This window comes from Oncorhynchus mykiss, chromosome 4, assembly GCF_013265735.2.
Source record: "Oncorhynchus mykiss isolate Arlee chromosome 4, USDA_OmykA_1.1, whole genome shotgun sequence".
Taxonomy (NCBI): Eukaryota; Metazoa; Chordata; class Actinopteri; order Salmoniformes; family Salmonidae; genus Oncorhynchus; species Oncorhynchus mykiss.
In genome coordinates this window covers 18933311-18955833 of record NC_048568.1, presented here as the reverse complement: position 1 = coordinate 18955833, position 22523 = coordinate 18933311, and the positions used below count along the sequence as shown (strand labels likewise).

The 22523-nt window shown below is 41.7% G+C and overlaps 1 protein-coding gene across 7 annotated transcripts in view; it reads right to left on the bottom strand.

The window, feature by feature from the left end:
* Positions 1-3649: 3649 nt before the first annotated feature.
* The window catches only part of LOC110522244 (adhesion G-protein coupled receptor G6), a 69333-nt gene continuing 50459 nt past the window's right edge, over positions 3650-22523 (bottom strand). For 5 of the 7 annotated variants that reach the window (XM_036975810.1, XM_036975816.1, XM_036975813.1 and 2 more), the window contains 19 exons: positions 21898-21986; positions 21747-21799; positions 21571-21618; positions 20610-20752; positions 20211-20322; positions 19984-20072; positions 19521-19722; positions 19105-19270; positions 18293-18433; positions 17853-17969; positions 15243-15288; positions 14485-14591; positions 14165-14292; positions 13708-13976; positions 11481-11583; positions 10521-10804; positions 9933-10034; positions 9288-9443; positions 3650-5947 (listed from right to left, as the gene is read on the bottom strand). In XM_036975810.1, coding sequence (XP_036831705.1) covers positions 5757-5947; positions 9288-9443; positions 9933-10034; positions 10521-10804; positions 11481-11583; positions 13708-13976; positions 14165-14292; positions 14485-14591; positions 15243-15288; positions 17853-17969; positions 18293-18433; positions 19105-19270; positions 19521-19722; positions 19984-20072; positions 20211-20322; positions 20610-20752; positions 21571-21618; positions 21747-21799; positions 21898-21986 — 2546 coding nt within the window. In that variant the 3' untranslated portion in view covers positions 3650-5756. Of the gene's footprint in view, positions 5948-8633; positions 8672-9287; positions 9444-9932; positions 10035-10520; positions 10805-11480; positions 11584-13707; positions 13977-14164; positions 14293-14484; positions 14592-15242; positions 15289-17852; positions 17970-18292; positions 18434-19104; positions 19271-19520; positions 19723-19983; positions 20073-20210; positions 20323-20609; positions 20753-21570; positions 21619-21746; positions 21800-21897; positions 21987-22523 lie in introns of those variants that run through there. The other 2 variants (XM_036975814.1, XR_005051479.1) reach the window with 2 other exon arrangements.

Below are 22523 nucleotides of genomic sequence, written 5' to 3'. Positions count from 1 at the left end.
TGATAAATAATGTATTGTGTCATTTTGGAGTCACTTTTATTGTAAATAAGAAAATAATATGTTTCTGAACACTTTTACATTATTGTGGATGCCAACATGATTACGGATAATGAATCGTGAATAATGATGAAACAGATGCACCATTACCAATAACAGGGGAGGTTAGCATTTTTTTGGGGGGGGTATGATATTTATGCCTCAGTAACTTTCTCACTCATCATTATTCACAATTCATTCAGAATTATCCATAATCATGGTACAGTAGCATCCACAAGAGTCACAAGCTTGATGTAGTCATTGCGTGCTAGCAATATGGGACCAAATACAACTTTTGACTAAATTGAATACACTATAACTAAGGGGCCGATTTCAACCCGAGTTGTACACAATTTTCTCTCTATGCCTATTCTGACCTTGAACTTAAGTATGAGATGCACCATATTTAATAAAGGGTTGGCTTAAGATAAATGTACTGAAAACCCTATTTGAATGAAAACTACACAAAGAAATCTGTTGGCAATCAAGTGGGAGAGTTTTCAGCAGTCACATTAAAAGTATTCATCATGCGCAACGGAACCTCGCCTACAACGCCTGTTATGCACCTTCATAAGGTAAGTCTGAAGACCAACTGAGAGGTGCACAGAAAAGGCTTACATAAGAAAGGCGTACATTTCCTAAGTCAGAGTCGGTCCCTAAGTGGGTTTGTCCAAACACTATTGACACCTTCAACTGGGGGGAATAAATACACAAAGCGCATTCATTTCTAAATGGTAAATCAGATATGTATGAAAATACCCTCAAATAAAAGGTGACATTCTGTACTGTTGCCTCATGTGAAACATTGGATCTCCAATCCAAAATGCGAAGAGTATAGAGCCAAACTACAAGTTTAACCTTCACCGTCCAAATAAATACATCTTGGAGTGCATGTATAGAATGTTACAACCGGTACATACAATTGTAGTAACCTTGGTGGGTAGCACATGTGACCTGCAGATCAGTGTAACCAGTAACGTTGTCTGTCTAGCCAGACTGAGTTTCTAAATGGCCCAATCATCTGGTTGTGTAATTACCCTTCCATTTCTCTGAGTTCCTTTCTTCAGTTCTGTTTTTTGGCTGCTGATACCTTGTTGACTCTGACTGCCCCTACCACATCAGTGCCATGTCTGGGGAGGAACAGACACCGTCATACTCCCACACAGCCAGTTGAAGTTGTCGGGGAATGAATTCATTCCAGATAATTGTTGTGAGTGAACCCTGTCTCCACATTGTGGAGGAGAGGAGGGGATGAGAGAAGGGTAGGCAGGGCTGCTGCAGGCCAATAAAAGTGTCTGTGCCAAGGAGCCCTGGCATCAAACAGGAGCAAAATTATGGTTGAGATTAATGGGGAAGGCTAAATGTTTCCACAGCTCTAGGTACCTATTTTAAAACCCGACAATGTTGACTGCCTTTTTGTCATTGTTGTTTGTTCTCCGTGAGCCACCCTCCAGTCTTAGGTAGGCTACTGTAAAACAAGTCAGAACAACAGGCAGATCTGGAGAGCTATAGGCCACCCATACTTATGTACATGTATGAAAGTTTAGTAGTGTATGTTACTAATATCTAAACCTTCATTTTGAATACACACATAAGGGAATTTGTCCAAATACATTTGGTTCCCTAAAATGGGGGGACTGTGTACAAAAAGTGCTGTAGTTTCTAAATAGTTCATGTGATATGGATGAAAATACCCTCAAAATAAAGCTGTCACTCTGCACTTTATCGTCAGTCATTGTATCATTTAAAATCCAAAGTGCTGGAGTACAGAACCAAAACAACAAAAAATGTATCACTGTCCTTTGGACCTCACTGTACGCAACAAACCATATATTGGATCTTCTGAGTAAACCATATTGTAAAGACTTGTTGATTGTGCAGAGAAGAGGCAGACAGTAAGAGTAAAGAAAAATATATAAAAAGGACAAAATAAATTAAATTTTCGTAGTTGTTATGTCTTGCATCAAGTTAATCTTGTACCTATGTACAGTGGCTTGCGAAAGTATTCACCCCTTGGCATTTTTCCTATTTTGTTGCCTTACAACCTGGAATTAAAATGGATTTTGGAGGGGGGTTGTATCATTTGAATTACACAACACTCCTACCGCTTTCAAGATGCAAAATATTTTTATTGTGAAACAAACAAGAAAGAAGACAAACAAACAGAAAACTTGAGCGTGCATAACTATTCACCTCCCTCCCCCCTCCAAAGTCAGTACTTTGTAGAGCCACCTTTTGCAGCAATTACAGCAGCAAGTCTCTTGGGATATGTCTCTATAAGCCTGGCACATCTAGCCACTGGGATTTTTGCCCATTCTTCAAGGCAAAACTGCTCCAGCTCCTTCAAATTGGATGGTTTCCTGCTGGTGTACAGCAATCTTTAAGTCATACCACAGATACTCATTTGGATTGAGGTCTGGGCTTTGACTAGGCCATTCCAAGACATTGAAATGTTTCCCCTTAAACCACTCAAGTGTTGCTTTAGCAGTATGCTTAGGGTCATTGTCCTCCTGGATGGTGAACCTCCGTCCCAGTCTCAAATCTCTGGAAAACTGAAACAGGTTTCCCTCAAGAATTTCCCTGTATTTAGTGCCATCCATCATTCCTTCAATTCTGACCAGTTTCCCAGTGTCTGCCCATTAAAAACATGGTGTTCTCAGGGTGATCAGAGGTGTTGGGTTTGTGCCAGACATAGCGTTTTCCTTGATGGCCAAAAATATCAATTTTAGTCTCATCTGACCAGTACCTTCTTCCATATGTTTGGGGAGTCTCCCTTTTGGTGAACACCAAACGTGTTTGCATATTTTTTTCTTTAAGCAATGGCTTTTTTCCGCCACCCTTCCATAAAGCCCAGCTATGTCTAGTGTACGGCTTCAAGTGGTCCTATGGACAGATACTCCAATCTCCGCTGTGCAGCTTTGCAGCTGCTTCAGGGTTATCTTTGGTCTCTTTGTTGCCTCTCTGATTTAATGCCCTCCTTTCCTGGTTTTGGTGGGTGGCCCTCTCTTGGCAGGTTTGTTGTGGTGCCATATTCTTTCCATTTTTTTTATAATGGATTTAATGGTGCTCCGTGGGATGTTCAAAGTCTCTGAATGTTTTTTTATAACCCAACCCTGATCTGTACTTCTCCAGAACCTTGTTCCTGACCTGTTTGGCGAGCTCCTTGGTCTTCATGGTGCCGCTTGCCTGGTGGTGCCCTTCGCTTAGTGGTGTTGCAGACTCTGGGGCCTTTCAGAACAGGTGTATATATACTGAGATCATGTGACACTTAGATTGCACACAGGTGGACTTTATTTAACTAATTATGTGACTTCTGAAGGTAATTGGTGGCACCAGATCTTATTTAGGGGCTTCTTAGCAAAGGGGCTGAATACATATGCACGCACCACTTTTCAGTTATTATTTTTTCAATTTCACTTCACCAATTAGGACTATTTTGTGTATGCCCATTACATGAAATCCAAAGAAAAATCTATTTAAATTACAGGTTGTAATGCAACAAAATAGGAAAAACGCCAAGGGGGATGAATACTTTTCTAAGGCACTGTATATGACCGTATATGACAAATATTAGGGTTATCATAAAAACAATTAGCTAGAGTCACCTTTGTACATTTCAGTTCTTTTAATTGCCTTTATTGGTGAAACATAATTCATCAATGGTGTTGAGACATACAGACAGCTTCAAGAAAATATATTATTGACAAAAGTTGTGGAAAAACTAATAACAGGGTTTGGAGAATGTTTTCAAATAGACCCAGACCATCCATATTAAATCAGTGATACATCTAAGTACAATATTGGTTTGGATCTAACCATTGTAATTTCCTAGCTCTTTGTCCTGGAAACATTATTTAATTATTAGGGAAATGTACAAATGAATCAGAGAAAATGATGTCTGGATTCTCTCTGCATTGATAGAACAATGTGCACCTCTAAATAATAGCCTATAACAAATAACATGACTTGATAAAGGTTGATAACTACTTTGTTGAATATTGGGAAATGTGTATTTTGGGATATCTTATTCAAATATGTATAAAGATGATGCCAGCAGTCATTTTACAATTCATTGTAAAGATGAGAACTCCATCTTACGATCTCAACCCACTGTGATCCCTTCCCACACGTTCTTGAAATAAAGACCCCAAAAAGACCCCCACATTACCTCTTGAAATTTGGCCCCTGAGGGAATTTCTCATTGATGCTCCGATTATTTTCCTGATGCTGGAAAAGAACAGTTGAGAACACTGACTGCTTCCAAAATATAACTGGCCCAGTTCGCCTGCCCAGGTCAAGAGCGATGCTTTGTTTGCCCACAAAGTTCCATCTTTCCAAAAACAGTATATCTATCTATCCAGGGGCATAGTCCTGATCAACTGGCATTGGGGATTCAAGAGGAATAACAAATGCAAAAAGCTCTATAGAAATAAATATAAAGACACTTTTAAACAACATTGTTCCATCGCTTCACAAACACAAACAACAATAGCTCACACAGCAACATTTAACGTAATGCAATATATTCAGTTCCCCTATTGGTGGGAAAATAAGACTACCATATTAAGCTAACTAAAGCAACACGGAAGAGCAGATTAACATGTTGCCATTTTAAAATGTTGGCATGAACGTGGATGAACAAATAATGCCAGTGTTTTGTCGTCCCTTTTCAATCATTACAGTATTTTGTGAGTTGCTGTACTGCGGAACAATTCAATGTGGAATGTTTATGAAACTTTCTTACCAAATCTAAGTTTAATGGCTGCGGGTTTAGTAACCTCTACAGCCATATATGTATTGTAAATACATGGCTCTGGTAACCTCTATCCATAGAAGGGTCAGACTAAATGACACTTTAAACACAGATCACCCACAGAGGTTGATTTAAATAGAAGTGACCAAAATGAAGTAGTAGTGAATGGACCAATACCAGACATCCATTTCTGCATGTGTTATTCAGTAGTAGAGCATCTGAAGGTTTAAAAAATATATACATGACAAATATAACATAGTCGTGATGAAGTACTTTATGCAAAACCTCCTCATGCAAGGCACTGTAAAGGAACATAACATTGCTTTCCAGCAAATAAACACACACAGGATTCACAAATAGATGACTAAAGCCAGAACTACACCTCAACCTGTTCCTTTTGAGCACACATTGACAATGCTACAGCTTTTACAAACTCCCTCATGTTTGGTAGTCTTTGGGTTTGAAATATAGGCCTAAGCCTGAATATTTGGTCCAGATTGGAGGATTTTGCTTCCCTGTTGCTCATACTGTATTTCTACAGATTGCAGAATGAGAACAGAACAGTTAAGATTGTTGATAGTTCTGTACAGGAAAGGTGACCCTACTGAAAACCCGAGGCATGTGCAACACCAACTGAGAATCAATTATAGGGGGCGTATTAGATATACCATAAATATTTACACAACACATAGCCAGTTAAAGATTAATGTCACAGTATGTAAATCCCAAACTCCATTCTCCGCTTAGCCCTTCCCTTTTCTACAGAACTATGCATTTCCCCACTTCCCTTTTCAGTACATCTCACTGACTGGACCAGCTGATTAAGTCAAATATTGTACAGTAAAAACAATACAGCCCTGCTGCTCTGGAAGCTACAACCCTGGGGTGAGACTGTGGACTGGGGGAGATCACCACTGGTTAGGGGCTAGCAGAAAAAGCAGGGAGAAGAAGAGAAGTGCTGGGTGGTCTAGAACTTGGTGCTGTGGCTGAAGCTGTCCGACATGATGATGTTCTTGTAGAAGTTGTCAGAGCGCGCCGAGCAGTAACCTTTGACCTTGTCAATGACTTGGTGCACTGGGATGATGGAGGAGGAGGAAGAGGAGGCCTCACCATCCAAGGAGACACTTTTAGGATTGGTCTGGTTGGAGTAACCTTTACCTGTCCAAAGGTGAGGATAGATAATGTCAAGGTTCAAAAACAACACACTGATCTTTGTGCTCTTTAACAATAGTGCACAGTACATTTCATTATTTTCTTTCCTTAAGCTCACAATGGCACAAAACTAATGGCAAAAGACAATTGAAAAATAAGCAAGTGAAAACCACATCACTGAACACATACACAAAATAGATATTAGGCCTAGATTCAATCAGATCGAGCGTTGACCGGCGATAGCAGACACCCGATTAGCAGATGTTTTGACTGTGTCGGAGGTGGAACTGCGTTGGAGCAGTCAAATCGGTGAGCAGCTGCTCTTGCGATCATTGTCACGAAGCCACGCCCGCCCCACTCGCGGTAGAAGTTCAGAACAAGAAAGTGTCGGCTATATAGAAATAATTTGTCTCAAATTTAAAAATCATTAAACTCATTTATAAGGATTTCTATCAGCCTTATCGAGGTTTAGATTACATTTCACATTCCAGTTTTCTAAAGGCTGCATGAGATTTATCTTTATGCAACTCCGTACAGCCAATGGCAATGTCCTCTTTAGGTATAATGCCTGGAGCCGCTTGTGGATTTGACAGCTCTAATGCAGTTCCACCTCCGACACCATCAAAACATCAGTTATGCGGATGTTGGCCAAAGCGGATCTGATTGAATTGGGCCCTAAATCTATATACGATGATTGTGTATATATGATTGTAGGTTGAATATGTGGCACTCATTTTAAACAATTCTAATGCGTAGGCTTTGCAAAGATGATTTGCCTGTGTTTTCCTGTAACACAGCATGTTTCTTTAGCTTAGAAAATGTTTAAAGTTTAGGTTTATGTCTAGTTCCGTCCCAATCTCAAATCTCTGGAAGACTGAAACAGGTTTCCCTCAAGAATTTCCCTGTATTTAGTGCTTGTTTAAATGGAGTCCCAATATTTTCTGAGCAACAATTCTCATGCATCTCTGCATTCTGGTAGAATTCATTCCTCTACATGCATGCACATTCAAACAATCTTGAAATTCAACCGCACACAATGGACAACTACACATATCTGTGTATCTTTCCAACATGCTTGAACCGCTTTCATCTGTTTTTGTCTTATTCTTGCTTCGTTTTGCCAAGTGATAATACATTTGGGTTGGTCTTTGACATTTGATAATGTCAGGGCTAAAACATCCATAGGAGGTTTTGAATAGAATGACTTGAGTGGGTCAATTAAGCACAGAACACAGGCTATGCAAAGCCTTTGGCATCTTTAGTAACAGAACCGCTGGCTGTCTCCTCACTCCTGACACGATATTTATGTCTATTTTCAGTTTGAGAGACAAACAGCTATAATCATGATCACATATTAATCACTGGTTATTCATGAAATGGCATCCTCACTTTGATCCTGTTATTTCACCAAACCAGTTATCAACTTATCTCATACACTCAGTAGTCCTCACATTGCACATGTGTTCTTGATGAGGTAATGTAAGGTCATCCTCAAAGTGTGTAAAATGAACCCACCCTATTACTCCTTAAAGAGTGTCCACAATAAAACAAAGTTTATTCTGCAATGTCAAGTAAGGTATTGTAGGACACCTCGATGGCAGCTTCACACACGATTCTCACCCCTTCGTTTCTCACCCACTGCTTTATAGGCTCTGTCAGACTAGATTAGTCCATTAGCAGGGGGATGCCATTAATCGTTGGATCAGTCCAATATGACAACATCACAGAGTAAATTGCAGATTATCTCACCAAGGCACACATCTGGAAGCAATAAGATAGTGTACTGCACTGTACGCCTGACACGGATGCACAATTATTTTCTCTTGACAAATGATCTTTCACATTACCTGAGATCTCCGTGAAATTAAGATAATTAGGTAATTAATCATCTTATTATCACAAGGTCTGTGTAGACACATGTAATAAGGCACAAACATCATGCGTGAATTGTGCATTTGGTTGTAAAGTATAGGTGAGGGTGATAGCACTATCTCCATCCAATGGGTCAGGGATGCACACAAACACACACTTCTACAATTTTCCATGTGACAGTTGAATGCTGAAATGCAAGCTGTGTGTTTTACTGTGGTATCATTGCTGCTAGCAGAAAACAGAGGCATCCTAGGGGAGCAGAATTAGTGTGGTATGAGTGAGTGAGTGAGTGACATCCAGAACCACTGAGAAGAAGGCAAAGCAGCTCATCTGCCAAACTCTCTTATTGGTCAGATGATATTACTACAACTGTATTTATATTACTTCATGTCCATGTTTAAACCAAGTTAAACATGAATGTTATTAAGTTGTTATAGCATATTATCTTTGATGGAAATCTCAAAATGTTTTTCATTGACTTTAGAGAGAACAATGGCAGAATAGAGGTCTTTGTCATTCAGGGTCTTCATGTCACCATTCAGTCTGGATTCAATCTAACTATCAAAGGAAGCATTTGGCATCGAAACTGAATGCACACATGCCAATTTTTGTGTTAATGTCAACACAATATTTCTGTTTTAAACGGTAAAATGTGTTATTGTTCTGTGAGACACACCAGTGTTAAGGAAAAGTGCACACGCCCAGCTGTTAGGTTGAATCCAGGCCTTCATGTTCAAAAGGTGAAAGGCCAATAACACAACATCACATCACACTGTAATGAAGCCTGGAGTCAGGCTAGCTTTGATGCAGTTCAGTTTACCTCAGGAGGTTTTCCTTCGTGCTATTGGTGGGCTACATCTACACACACCACAAACATAAATACATACAGGAGGTCAGCCACCATGTAGCCCAGGAATAACTATTGTACACTAAAAGCAAGAAAACACATGTTTCACACAGTCCTTGTAGACATACAGTACCAGTCAAAAGCTTGGACACACCTAGTCATTCAAGGATTTGTCTTTATTTTACTATTTTCCACATTGCAAAATAATAGTGAAGACATCAAAACTATGAAATAACAAATATGGAATCATGTAGTAACCAAAAAAGTGTGAAACAAATCAAAATATATTTTATATTTGAGATTTTTCAAAGTAGCCACCCTTTATCTTGATGACAGCTTTGCACACTCTTGGTTCTTCACTATTATTCTACAATGAAAATGGTAAAATGGTTAAAAAAAAGAAAGAAAAAAAAAGGAAATGAGTAGGCGTGTCCAAACTTTTGACTGGTACTGTATATATTTTTTTTGTGAATAAATATGAAGGGGAGAAAAGGTAATGTAAAGTATCCTTATAACTACAAAAATAAACTTTGGTATGAACAAAATGTGGATCAATGAAACAGACCAACTGAAAGTAAACAAACCGCTGTGTGTGGCTCAATATTAGACCCTCCCATAGTGTCTTACCTGCATTACTGTTGCGCTTTGCAAAGGGGTTTAGAGTTGCTTTGGCCTTGGAAGTCCAGTTTGCTGTACTGGAGCCAAAAGAGCTGGAGGACAGGGACTTCCCCACCGTGTCTGAGCTGACCTTCTTGGTGTTGTTAGTGGCCGTCTTGCTCCAGTCTGCCACGCAACAAGAAACATTTCACACATACTTATTCAGGCAAAATTAACAGTGAATTGATCTTTGTTACTTCAGGGTTTTATGGAGTTTCTGTGTATCAATTTGACTGTGTATAAAGCTAAGACCTCTCAGGTTTTATACTTTAATAACCATTTTTATTTGTTACTGTGAGTCCACAGGACACTTTTACTGGACTCCTGTACAGATATGTACTAGCTTATATTCCAGTAACTTTCACTTCAATAGGAATTCTATTAACATTAGACAAGATTCAATATAAAATGTCAACTGAAAATATTTTAACAAGATTTTTAGCTTGGAATCTTTATCACAATCACATAGAACTTTTATTAGCAATGTACAAGTACAGCAACTTCACCCCCCTCATCCTAAAACCTGTTATGATAGTAGTGTTCTGAATATCAGGCCAGATATTGTTCCTGAGAGGGAGAAGTCTCTTTGTTGTCTGTTTCCGGTCAGATCTTTACCTGAGTTGTCTGCCAGGCGGAATCTGCCACAACACAAGTATCTCCTCCACTGTTTCTGGACATTCTCCTTCAGTGCACAGTGGAATATGAAGATGAATAAACCTGTTAGCCAGAAAATAACAATGGAGGAAATGGCTGTTTAATAACAAGGAAGATGACAGAGAGGACAAATAAAAGAGAGCTTGGTTCGTCTTTCAATTGCCAGATGTTGTACCAATGAGACCTCTGGTGGAACAAATAGTATACGACATGACAATGAGTAGATTACTTAATATTGTTACCCACAGGAACCTGCTGAGGGGAGGACAGCTCATAATAATGTCTTGAAAAATGCTAATGGAATGGCATTATGAATTCGATACTATTTCACCTATTCCGCTCCAGGCATTACCACGAGCTCGTCCTCCCCAATTAAGGTGCCACCAACCTCCCTTTGGTCTTAACATATAATACATTAGAGACCTGCTTCGTACAAGAGTTTAAAGATAAACAAAAGACACCTTTGATCCAAACATTCACATATTAGTAACCAACACTACTGTGTATTTTCCTTTAAGGTGCACAGCGCACCATAGGATGGCCCTGTACCTTGCAGTGAGTTGGAGATGGAGAAGAGGTACATGAAGGCCAGGTTGACGGGTCCCCAGGCGAAGAAGGCGAAGCCCCAGGTCATGCCCAGGAGGAAGGTGAGACTGATGACGCTCCTCAGGTTCCTCAGCACCTCCTCACGCAGAGTGCGGTTACTGCGCTTCCCGTTGCGACCGCAGATCTGGATCATAACCACGATGAACATGGCCACGTTCAGGAGGAAGATGACAGAGAAGTAGCCCACACATGTTACATAGAACACCACATGGCTCCGGATCCAACAGCTGGGAAGAGAGGAGGAGGAAGAGGGGAGGAGGAAGGGGCCAGGAGAGGAGAGGAGACATCAGAAAAATTGGTTGCCGTTGGTTAACTTACATAACTGCACCACATATCACACTTTCACAAAATGCTTGAAGACATGGCTAAAGGTCAATCAGATTTGTGAACATGGTCCCTAGCTGTGTGTTGTCGCTTTCCATGTTGTCTGTTGTCTGTAGCTTGTGAGGTGTGGAAACACTTTGTTGCTTTTATGAATTTTGTCTTGCTGCTTTTTGTTTTATGTTGCTCTGTCTGTATGCTACGTCTTGCTTGTCCTATGTTGCTATGTCTTGCTTGTTCTATGCTGCTATTGTCTATATTGTAATTGTTTTTAATAACCTGCCCAGGGACTGCGGTTGAAAATTAGCCGGCTGGCTAAAACCGGCACTTTTACTGAAACGTTGATTAATGTGCACTGTCCCTGTAAAAATAAAAAATAAACTCAAACTCAAACATGTTTTAGCTGGAAGGCTGGGCCAATATCACATATATTACATACATTATGCACTATAGTACATAGTTCTGGTCCTATAACTGACATATGGGAAGACACACACTTGGATTACACAAGTCTAAGACTCCATCTACATACAGAATGTCATATTTTTTTATGCTATCTCTTGAACTTGATGCAGGACTCACAATTCAGAAGAGCCTTGTCCAGTCTCCCCCTTTCCATACTCCATTTTCCCATAGGAGTTTTTGTCAATAGCTACCACTGTAGCAACTATCGCAGCAGGCAGACCTGGAAGTGAGACATGGGGGGAAATGATATATTTTTAACATTCAGGTATATGTAGGGTTGCAAAGAGAGGGTATATTACTGGTAACTTTCAATTGTAATTTTTTATTGTATCACATGACTTTTGGGGTACTTCAGATTATAACAGGTTTCTGTACTTATCTCTGGACATCTTGTTTAAAATGTAATGACAAAGCTGTAAAACATTATTCTAGATATAAACCATCAACTAAGTGAACACCATTGGTGTTTAATATGAGGGTTTCAGCATGAAATATGCTTTATATATTATTTTTTTTACACACTTGTACTTATTTTATAATGTCAATATGTCTTTGTTGTAAATATTTTGGCACCAAATTGGTGGCAGTTGTGAAAAAAGTAAATAGTTGGAATTCTGTAAACTGGCCGTTGGGGTGGGCTTGGTGTGGGATGTGGTATTTGGGGTGGGCTTGGTGTGGTATTTGGTATTTGGGGTGGGCTTGGTGTGGGATGTGGTATTTGGGGTGGGCTTGGTGTGGTATTTGGTATTTGGGGTGGGCTTGGTGTGGGATGTGGTATTTGGGGTGGGCTTGGTGTGGTATTTGGTATTTGGGGTGGGCTTGGGGTAGGATGTGGTATTTGGGGTGGGCTTAGTGTGGGATGTGGTATTTGGGGTGGGCTTGGTGTGGGATGTGGTATTTGGGGTGGGCTTGGTGTGGGATGTGGTATTTGGGGTGGGCTTGGTGTGGTATTTGGTATTTGGGGTGGGCTTGGTGTGGGATGTGGTATTTGGGGTGGGCTTGGTGTGGTATTTGGTATTTGGGGTGGGCTTGGTGTGGGATGTGGTATTTGGGGTGGGCTTGGTGTGGGATGTGGTATTTGGGGTGGGCTTGGTGTGGGATGTGGTATTTGGGGTGGGCTTGGTGTGGGATGTGGTATTTGGGGTGGGCTTGGTGTGGGATGTGGTATTTGGGGTGGGCTTGGTGTGGGATGTGGTATTTGGGGTGGGCTTGGTGTGGGGTGTGGTATTTGGGGTGGGCTTGGTGTGGGGTGTGGTATTTGGTGTGGTATTTGGTATTTGGGGTGGGCTTGGTGTGGGATGTGGTATTTGGGGTGGGCTTGGTGTGGGATGTGGTATTTGGGGTGGGCTTGGTGTGGGATTTGGTATTTGGGGTGGGTTTGGGGTAGGATGTGGAATTTGGGGTGGGCTTGGTGTGGGATGTGGTATTTGGGGTGGGCTTGGTGTGGGATGTGGTATTTGGGGTGGGCTTGGTGTGGGATGTGGTATTTGGGGTGGGCTTGGTGTGGGATGTGGCATTTGGGGTGGGCTTGGTGTGGGATGTGGCATTTGAGGTGGGTTTGGTGTGGGATGTGGCATTTGAGGTGGGCTTGGTGTGGGATGTGGTATTTGGGGTGGGCTTGGTGTGGGATGTGGTATTTGGGGTGGGCTTGGTGTGGGATGTGGTATTTGAGGTGGGCTTAGTGTGGGATGTGGTATTTGGGGTGGGCTTGGTGTGGGATGTGGTATTTGGGGTGGGCTTGGTGTGGGAATGACATTTGGGGTGGGCTTGGTTTAGGGGTTCGTGGAAGGCTTTGACCATTTATTTGGATTCCTCACATCTTAATTATTGTTAAAAAGAGGTTTGGTCCATTTTGGATATTGGATACTACATTTATTGAATAGTAGATGAATCCTACAAATTGAAATGACCAATCTGCGTTCAATTGTCTTTCAACAAAATAATGTTTCAGGAATTATAATCTTATCTGTTTCTAACTATAGAATCCGTTTCAGAACAATCTGAGATGGTGGGTATTGAAATCCTCTTTCTTGTGCTTTTTGAGGTGGAATGACTAATTTTTGATTCAATGCTTTTTTAATTAATTAAGCTATTTTCAATAATACATTACCAAAGTTACCATAGATCGCCATAGATGACCTGTTAATTAAAAACATTTGAGACAGTTCTGGTCACTTTGGCAAATTACCGGTAGTTTTGCATTCCTAGGTACAAACTAAGTTTGAAATTCAGTGTATAGCGAGATTAATGCATACCATGCATTTGCATTTTAATAGGAATTTGGTCTATGACATAGCCAGCATACTGCATAGTAATTAGTTTATCCAACTTTAGTGCCACTTACCCCAGCCGACGATGCAGAACTTGAGAATGTACCTCCGGATGTAGGTGTTGAAAACTTTGACCAGGGCGATGTACATGTGGATGGACTCAAGGCCCATCCAGGTGAAGGATGTGAGCAGGAAGAAGTGGAGGAAGACGGCCACAGCCACACACAGGCCCTCCATTTCGAAGGAGGCCAGCCAGCCATCCAATAGGAACACCATGTTGAGGAAGAGTAGTGACGTGCTCAGGTTCATCAGAATCTTGGACGGGTAGTCACGACGCAACTTCCTGTAGAGAGGACAGACACTGAATAACACTGTCTGACTACTACAGTTCTGGTTGTCTTTCTTATAATATCATGGTCAATGACTAGGATCAATAGTCCACCTGACGTAGACAGGAAGAATTCATAAGACTAGTTATAGGAGTATTTCCTGATCACATGTTGAAGTTGTCCAAAATGGCAATATACTCACTCAAAGGCGATATAAGTCAGAAGCGTTACAGCAGAGAAGATGGCCGATATGCCACATCCGATGTAGGTGATGAAGGTAAGAATCTTGGTGTTTTTCTCATCAATCTGTGCAGCAGATCCTGAGATATCCTTCACAGAGAATACAGAAAGTAAAAGTATTCACCAAACAAGCAAGTCAAGTTCGACTTGCAAGCTATACTTCCAAGTTATACTGTAAGAGTCATACTATACAAGGACAAACGGCTGGTTTAAATGAATCAGAGAGTCACAATTATAAGGGGAAAGAGTCTCCAACTGGTTTAATGTGAACACAAGTCTTACCATTAGGATGCCAAAGTGTGTGAGATGGTCACAGAGGCAGATAGTCTTGTTTCCATTGGACATGGGACTAACCCTGCAGCCTTTACTGTTCCAGCCACCTGAGTCGTCTTGTGGAGACAAAGACAAACTCTCTAGTATATTCTACAATTGTAAGGCTTTAACTTAAATTGAGATTGACATACTCTGAGTGTACAAAACATTGTGCTCTTTCCATGGCATAAACTGACCAGGTGAATCTAGGTGAAAGCTATGATCTGTTACTGATGTCACTTGTTAAATCCACTTCAATCAGTGTAGATGAAGGGGGAGGAGACAGGTTAATGAAGGATTTTTAAGCCTTGAGACAATTGAGATATGGATTGTATATGTGTGTCATTCAGGGGGTGAATGGGCAAGACAAAATATTTAATTGCCTTTCAATGAGTTATGGTAGTAGGTGCCAGGCGCACCGTTTTCTGTCAAGAACTGCAACACTGATGGGTTTTTCACGCTCAACAGTTTTCAGGTTGTATCAAGAATGGTCCACCATCCAAAGGACATCCAGCCAACTTGACACAACTGTGGGAAGCATTGGAGTCACCATGGACCAGCGTCCCTGTGGAATGCTTTTAACACTTTGTAGAGTCCCTGCCCTGACGGACGGAGGCTGTTCTGAGGGCAAAAGTGGGTGCAACTCAATATCAGGAACGTGTTCTTAATGTTTTGTACACTCGGTGTATATTTCAATAAGCAAAATATTGTTTTTTTTCCCGACTTACTTTTCATGGTAAAATCCCAGAACATGCAGGTTGGCTTTGGCTTTGGCTGAAAGACACAATCACTGTGTGATTACAGGTTCCAGGTGTTAATTTGTACTGTACTTACGACTTTAACTGTTGAACTACCATCCGGCATCAACAATCATCAACTGAGTGGTTACAGACTAAATGTTTTTACCTAAGTGGAATGAGAAAAGAAGAAGAGCGAGGACAAAAAGTAAAAAAAAACAGGGGGACCGGAGGGAAGCAAAGAGAGGAGAAAGGAACAGATTTTAGGAAGTTTATTTCCAAAATGCTATTTTTTCACATTTGTGTTTTTTCATCCAAATGATTGCTTATGGGTACCTTTGTGTGTGTGTAAAGTATTACTGTTCTCAGATGTATATTTCCTAGATTTTAAATGTGTATGAATTTATATTTTAAAATTCTAAACGTTATATACAGTGCCTTGCGAAAGTATTCGGCCCCCTTGAACTTTGCGACCTTTTGCCACATTTCAGGCTTCAAACATAAAGATATAAAACTGTCTTTTTTTTGTGAAGAATCAACAACAAGTGGGACACAATCATGAAGTGGAACGACATTTATTGGATGTTTCAAACTTTTTTAACAAATCAAAAACTGAAAAATTGGGCGTGCAAAATTATTCAGCCCCCTTAAGTTAATACTTTGTAGCGCCACCTTTTGCTGCGATTACAGCTGTAAGTCGCTTGGGGTATGTCTCTATCAGTTTTGCACATCGAGAGACTGAAATTTTTTCCCATTCCTCCTTGCAAAACAGCTCGAGCTCAGTGAGGTTGGATGGAGAGCATTTGTGAACAGCAGTTTTCAGTTCTTTCCACAGATTCTCGATTGGATTCAGGTCTGGACTTTGACTTGGCCATTCTAACACCTGGATATGTTTATTTTTGAACCATTCCATTGTAGATTTTGCTTTATGTTTTGGATCATTGTCTTGTTGGAAGACAAATCTCCGTCCCAGTCTCAGGTCTTTTGCAGACTCCATCAGGTTTTCTTCCAGAATGGTCCTGTATTTGGCTCCATCCATCTTCCCATCAATTTTAACCATCTTCCCTGTCCCTGCTGAAGAAAAGCAGGCCCAAACCATGATGCTGCCACCACCATGTTTGACAGTGGGGATGGTGTGTTCAGCTGTGTTGCTTTTACGCCAAACATAACGTTTTGCATTGTTGCCAGAAAGTTCAATTTTGGTTTCATCTGACCAGAGCACCTTCTTCCACATGTTTGGTGTGTCTCCCAGGTGGCTTGTGGCAAACTTTAAACGACACTTTTTATGGATATCTTTAAGAAATGGCTTCTTCTTGCCACTCTTCCATAAAGGCCAGATTTGTGCAATATACGACTGATTGTTGTCCTATGGACAGAGTCTCCCACCTCAGCTGTAGATCTCTGCAGTTCATCCAGAGTGATCATGGGCCTCTTGGCTGCATCTCTGATCAGTCTTCTCCTTGTATGAGCTGAAAGTTTAGAGGGACGGCCAGGTCTTGGTAGATTTGCAGTGGTCTGATTCTCCTTCCATTTCAATAGTATCGCTTGCACAGTGCTCCTTGGGATGTTTAAAGCTTGGGAAATCTTTTTGTATCCAAATCCGGCTTTAAACTTCTTCACAACAGTTTCTCGGACCTGCCTGGTGTGTTCCTTGTTCTTCATGATGCTCTCTGCGCTTTTAACGGACCTCTGAGACTATCACAGTGCAGGTGCATTTATACGGAGACTTGATTACACACAGGTGGATTGTATTTATCATCATTAGTCATTTAGGTCAACATTGGATCATTCAGAGATCCTCACTGAACTTCTGGAGAGAGTTTGCTGCACTGAAAGTAAAGGGGCTGAATAATTTTGCACGCCCAATTTTTCAGTTTTTGATTTGTTAAAAAAGTTTGAAATATCCAATAAATGTCGTTCCACTTCATGATTGTTTCCCACTTGTTGTTGATTCTTCACAAAAAAATACAGTTTTATATCTTTATGTTTGAAGCCTGAAATGTGGCAAAAGGTCGCAAAGTTCAAGGGGGCCGAATACTTTCGTAAGGCACTGTATATCCATTGTTTAGCTGGAATGGGATATTCGTATCCTGTATATTTGACTATGATATGTGGTTCTTTCTTAAGATGAATGCACTTAAGTCGCTCTGGATAAGAGCATCTGCTAAAATGACAAATGTCAAATGTAACTGTTTTGCATACAGCTTTCATATTACTGTATTGAAATTGTTTAAATAGTGATGTCAAAAATGTATCATTTGCACAGCTCTTTATTAAAAAATGTAGTTATTTGTTACATTTGACTGTGCAAAGCCTAGCAGTACTACTCATTTCTCTGAGAGTGAGGCGGATATGTAGCAATTTGCCCCCCAAAATATGATTTGCCTCTCTGAAATAAAACCATCAAGTGATAGGTTTTAAACAAATAAGTTACATATGTCATTAAACAACCCCATGCCATGATTAGCTAGTGAAAAAACGTTTTTAAGAATTTCTTTTAAACAATAAAAGCTCATTTACCAACATTTTCTGAAAATGGATGTATCATTTTGGAATGAAACTCTTCATATAGAGGTGAGAGGAGGAGGGCGGGTAGACTACCTGGTAATTCAGGTGTACTATCTCAATCTCCACGGGATCCTGCAGGTTACTGATGGAGTAATTGCCCACACTGCTGGCCACGACATAGCTGTTAAGAGACATCCCGTCCTGTTTGTCCTGAGAATGATCAATAGAAAAGTTTGATTTTGAAATATAAACACATAACACTCAAAACTATAGATGCACATACCGGGCATACGAATCACCATGCGTTAGTAGGAAACAGGAAAATAAATCACAACACGCTAAGCAGACACACCAGATGTGTTGAATTGCATCAGAAAGAGGTAGAAACCTGAAAATATCACTCAAATCTATAGATTCACATACCAGACACATGAGTCACCATCCATGAAAAGGATGTGCGAGAAAAGAAAACATACTGTTATATGCTGAAAAGACACTAAATCAGATACATTCCATCAAAAAGAGGTATAAACCTGGAATAGTCCTATCTTGCTGAAAAACATGAAGTTAATCCTGGAGATGGCAGCGGTCTCAGCGTCGGTTAGGTTTTTGAGCAAAGTAGCTGGCAGTGTGACCTGAGCCAGGGGATTCAGCTGATTAGACTCAAAGTCAATCTGGTGGGAGAGAAGTTAGTTAGACCATTGACATTGCCATTAACAATTCAAATGTGATTATTCAACGTAGACAGAGGTATGCTGATTATTATGCTGATTATATCATGAGTCCCCTGCTGTATCATCTGGAGGTCACTTCCAAACCTCCGTGGTGGACAGGTGGCTTATGACTAAAGCGTGCCCATTCTGCTGGCACAGCATTGGCACAGCATTGACACGTATGGCAGGGGCATAGGGTAAAACACATGAAACCGAGCGAGAGGGAAGGCTGTGGTGGACTTGACGCTAGTCAGCTGCATCATGTTCGCTTCACTCTACGATCCTTGCAGAATGATAGATGACAGGACTCCCACTCTGCCCATGTGTGTCACAAGGTTGCGAGTGGGTTGTGGGTACAGAAAACATTCTTAACGACTTAAACAAATAGACATCCTGCCATTTATGTTAAATGGGCTCAACGGGCCTGATGGGTTGTGAGTTTACCTTTAACACACAACTAGAGTTTCCACGGGAAGGCTTTCCTGGAAGCCCTGCCTGACTATGGAAGCCCTGCCTGATTATGAACAGTCCCTGCATATATAGTACCACACTGCCCAGTACAGTACAGCACAGCAGATAACACTGATTTCTGTATAACTCTTCTGTATAACACTGAGCCTAACTGTCCGTACCTGGAGGTCTGTGGTGTTGGGCTGTATGAAGGCACTGAAGGAGGTCCCGTTGAACTTGCCATGGTTCAGTGTTGAGATGCCCAGAGCCAGATTTTTAGAGGTGATGCTCACTGAAGGCCCATCAAACTCTAACTTCTGAACCAGCTCATCCACCGTCTTCAATGTCCTACACGCAGATAGAGAGTTATCATACTAATGGACTGGATAGTGACTTTCACTAGGGTCTCACAGTGCTTTACTTTGGTACAAAGAGACCACACAAAGTCAACATACAGTACATCTACCTGGGAGATATAGTCATAACTCATTTATGCTTACTCCCAGCATGCTGGACACAGTAAGAGGTGGGTTCTGAGGAGAGGAGAGACCACGGCAGTGGGAGCAGACAGGGGGAAGATGAGGAGAAGGTATCTTACCTCTCTGAGGCTACAGCCAGGGCTGACACAGAGCTGGTCATCACGTTGGAGATGATGTTCAATACGGTGGTGGCCAGAGTGGTGTTGATCTTGGCCACGTTGACCAGCTCCTTCACTTTGCCCACCACCTTGGACACCTCGTCTGTGGAGAGCTCGTTGTTGGTGATGTCAGCAAGCTGGTCGGCAACTTCAGCAGCGTTCTCTGTTTGGGGAAAGTTAGGCAGAGAGAAAACAACTAGATGAGGGCTGTCAATAGATAATCATTATTAGTTGTCTGCTGACTGTCCACTCTCTGCCATGGTGAGGCTGTAAACACGTTTTATCTCTAAAACGGCATCTCAGTGGGCACCTCTGTCCCTCTATCGTGTTGAGATCAAATATATCTCAAGTATTCATTCTTGCAGCTGTTTTGATTCTATCTGCTGTGAAATCATTAAAGTGATTTAAGATGTCGGTGGCCTACCTGCTGAAACATTGATGGAATCGATATCAGTGCAATTACTGATGTCTGGGGCGCCCCAAAACGCTGTGTAATTCAGGGGGCTGATCACACTGGGGACAAATCAACACAAAATCAGATCTAGTTTTTAAGATTGATCCAAGATGAATTACCTCAAACAAGTTTATGCATACAATGTCAGCATATCAATAGTTTGACATAGTTTGATGTAGTGAATGTGTCAGTCTCACCATGTTCTGGATGCAGTCTGGTCTTTGTTGGGGAAACAGGGGACATACTGAGTGACCGTTGGTCGGCTCTCTGGCCAGATATAATGGAGGGGAGTTTCCTCCGGGCAGTTCTCTGAATGAGAGAGAGAAAACCGTGCAACTTAAAAATGTTAACACCGCACATCAGCAATATATTAATTTCCAATGACTACAAGAAGAAGGTGGGAAACGTTAGAGGCATTCACATTTCAAACCTAATCGAATTAGGAGGTGCTTAGAATCCGTGGTGCGACTGTGCACCGTAAATTATTACTTTTTCTCTGGGCTGTGGGAGTGTCATGTCTTTCCACAGTCACTTTCTGCAGTAATAAGAGAGGCATTGAAGTGATTAAAGCAGGTCTGGGTGAGATCATGTCCTACCGACAGACTGCACGTTGACAGTTTCTATCTCCAGTCCATTGCCAATGTTAGGGCTGCTTCCCACCATCCTGGTGGAGATGGCTACTTCTTCCAGGGTCAGATTGGTGCTGGTCTGATAGACCAACAGGGCCTGGCAAGTGAATCTGGAGGGGGAAGAGGATGAGGGAGAGGATGAGGGAGTAGGAAGAGGAGCAGGGATGGGGAAGAAGGAACAGGATGAGGGAAGGAAGAGGAGGAGGGGTGTGGAAGAGGAGGGGGAGGAGGAGGGGTGGGGAAGAAGGAAGATGCGGATGGAAGGAAGAGGAGGAGGGGTGGGGAAAAAGGAAGGGGGGTGGGGTAGAAGGAATTGGAGGAGGGGTGGGAAAGAAGGAAGAGGAGGAGGGATGGGAAAGAAGGAAGAGGGGTGGGGAAGAAGGAAGAGGAGGAGGAGGGAGGGAGGGGTGGGAAAGAAGGAGGAGGGAGGGAGGGGTGGGGAAGAAGGAAGAGGAGGAGGAGGGAGGGAGGGGTGGGGAAGAAGGAGGAGGGGGGAGGGGTGGGGAAAATGTAAGAGGGGGGGAGAAGGAAGAGGAGGAGGGGTGGGAAAGAAGGAAGAGGAGGAGGAGGGGTGGGGAAGAAGGGAGAGGAGGAGGGGTGGGGAGGAAGGAAGAGGAGGAACGGTGGGGGAGAGGAGGGTGAGGAGGAAGAGGAGGAGGGGTGGAGAAGGAAGAGGGGTGGGGAAGAAGGAAGAGGGGTGGGGAAGAAGGAAGAGGAGGAGGGGTGGGGAAGAATGAAGAGGAGGAGGAGTGGGGAAGAAGGAATAGGGGTAGGGAAGAAGGAAGAGGAGGAGGAGTAGCATGAGACTTAACACACATGGAAAGGCAGGCCTAATGAATTACTATAATTTTTTCACGTCACATGACGTGGTCAGGAAAAATTCTGATCCTTACCTACTACAGTTTACCATAGTAAAAATTGGCCTTACTTTTTACTGGCACTCCTCTTAAGCTGTGAGTCACTGTTAGGCTGGATTCTGGAAACAAGATCAACAAATTAGGGTGGACATTATTATTGACCTGTAATACAACTCTAAAGAATAATACATTGAATGGACATGGAGGTAGGTGCATCTTATGATGGTACAAATATCTAATTGCTTACCTGAAATTATCGACATAGACCACATGTGTCCAGTTTTGGAATGTTTGATTGAGCTGTTAATGAATCAGTAAATCAGTCAATTCAGTGAGTTCATCTGGTATTCTACCCATGCTTTGATCCAAGATGAATTGAACATGACAACAAGCCTTACCCATTGTGCAACAGTTTTCTCAACATCAGACTCTGTTAGTTTGGCCTCCTTGTCATTGACAACAAAGGAGATCCTGTAGAAAAGACCCTCTGCAATTGAAAAGCAGAAAAAAAACAATCTATATTTGACACAGGTAATTTACAACACTTAATGGAACATTTGTCTGTGCTGCATAGCAGGAGTGCAGGGGTTGAGACATAATTTAGTCATTTAAAATCCAATTTCATATGACAAATGATGTTGAAAGGCTGCTACTCCACAGATAAAACATGTGGGGGGAGTGTTTCGTCAGGAAAAGGATCAATTAAAATACTCTGTTATCATCCTAGATGACACTTATCAAAATGGAACTAATGACCATAGTGCATTGTATAACTGATGTGTATTCACGGGCCAAATGGGTGATTGTAAATGAGAGCATATCAGTGGAGGCTGCTGAGGGGACGACGGCTCATAATAATGGCTGGAACATAGCAAATGCAATGGCATCAAATGGACCTTATTCCGCTCCAGACATTATCACGGGACCACCCTCCCCAATTAAGGTGCCACCAACCTCCTGTGGGACATATACTGTGTGGTACATCACTCTGTTTGTGTTGGTGGTCTGCTGCTATGCCTCACAG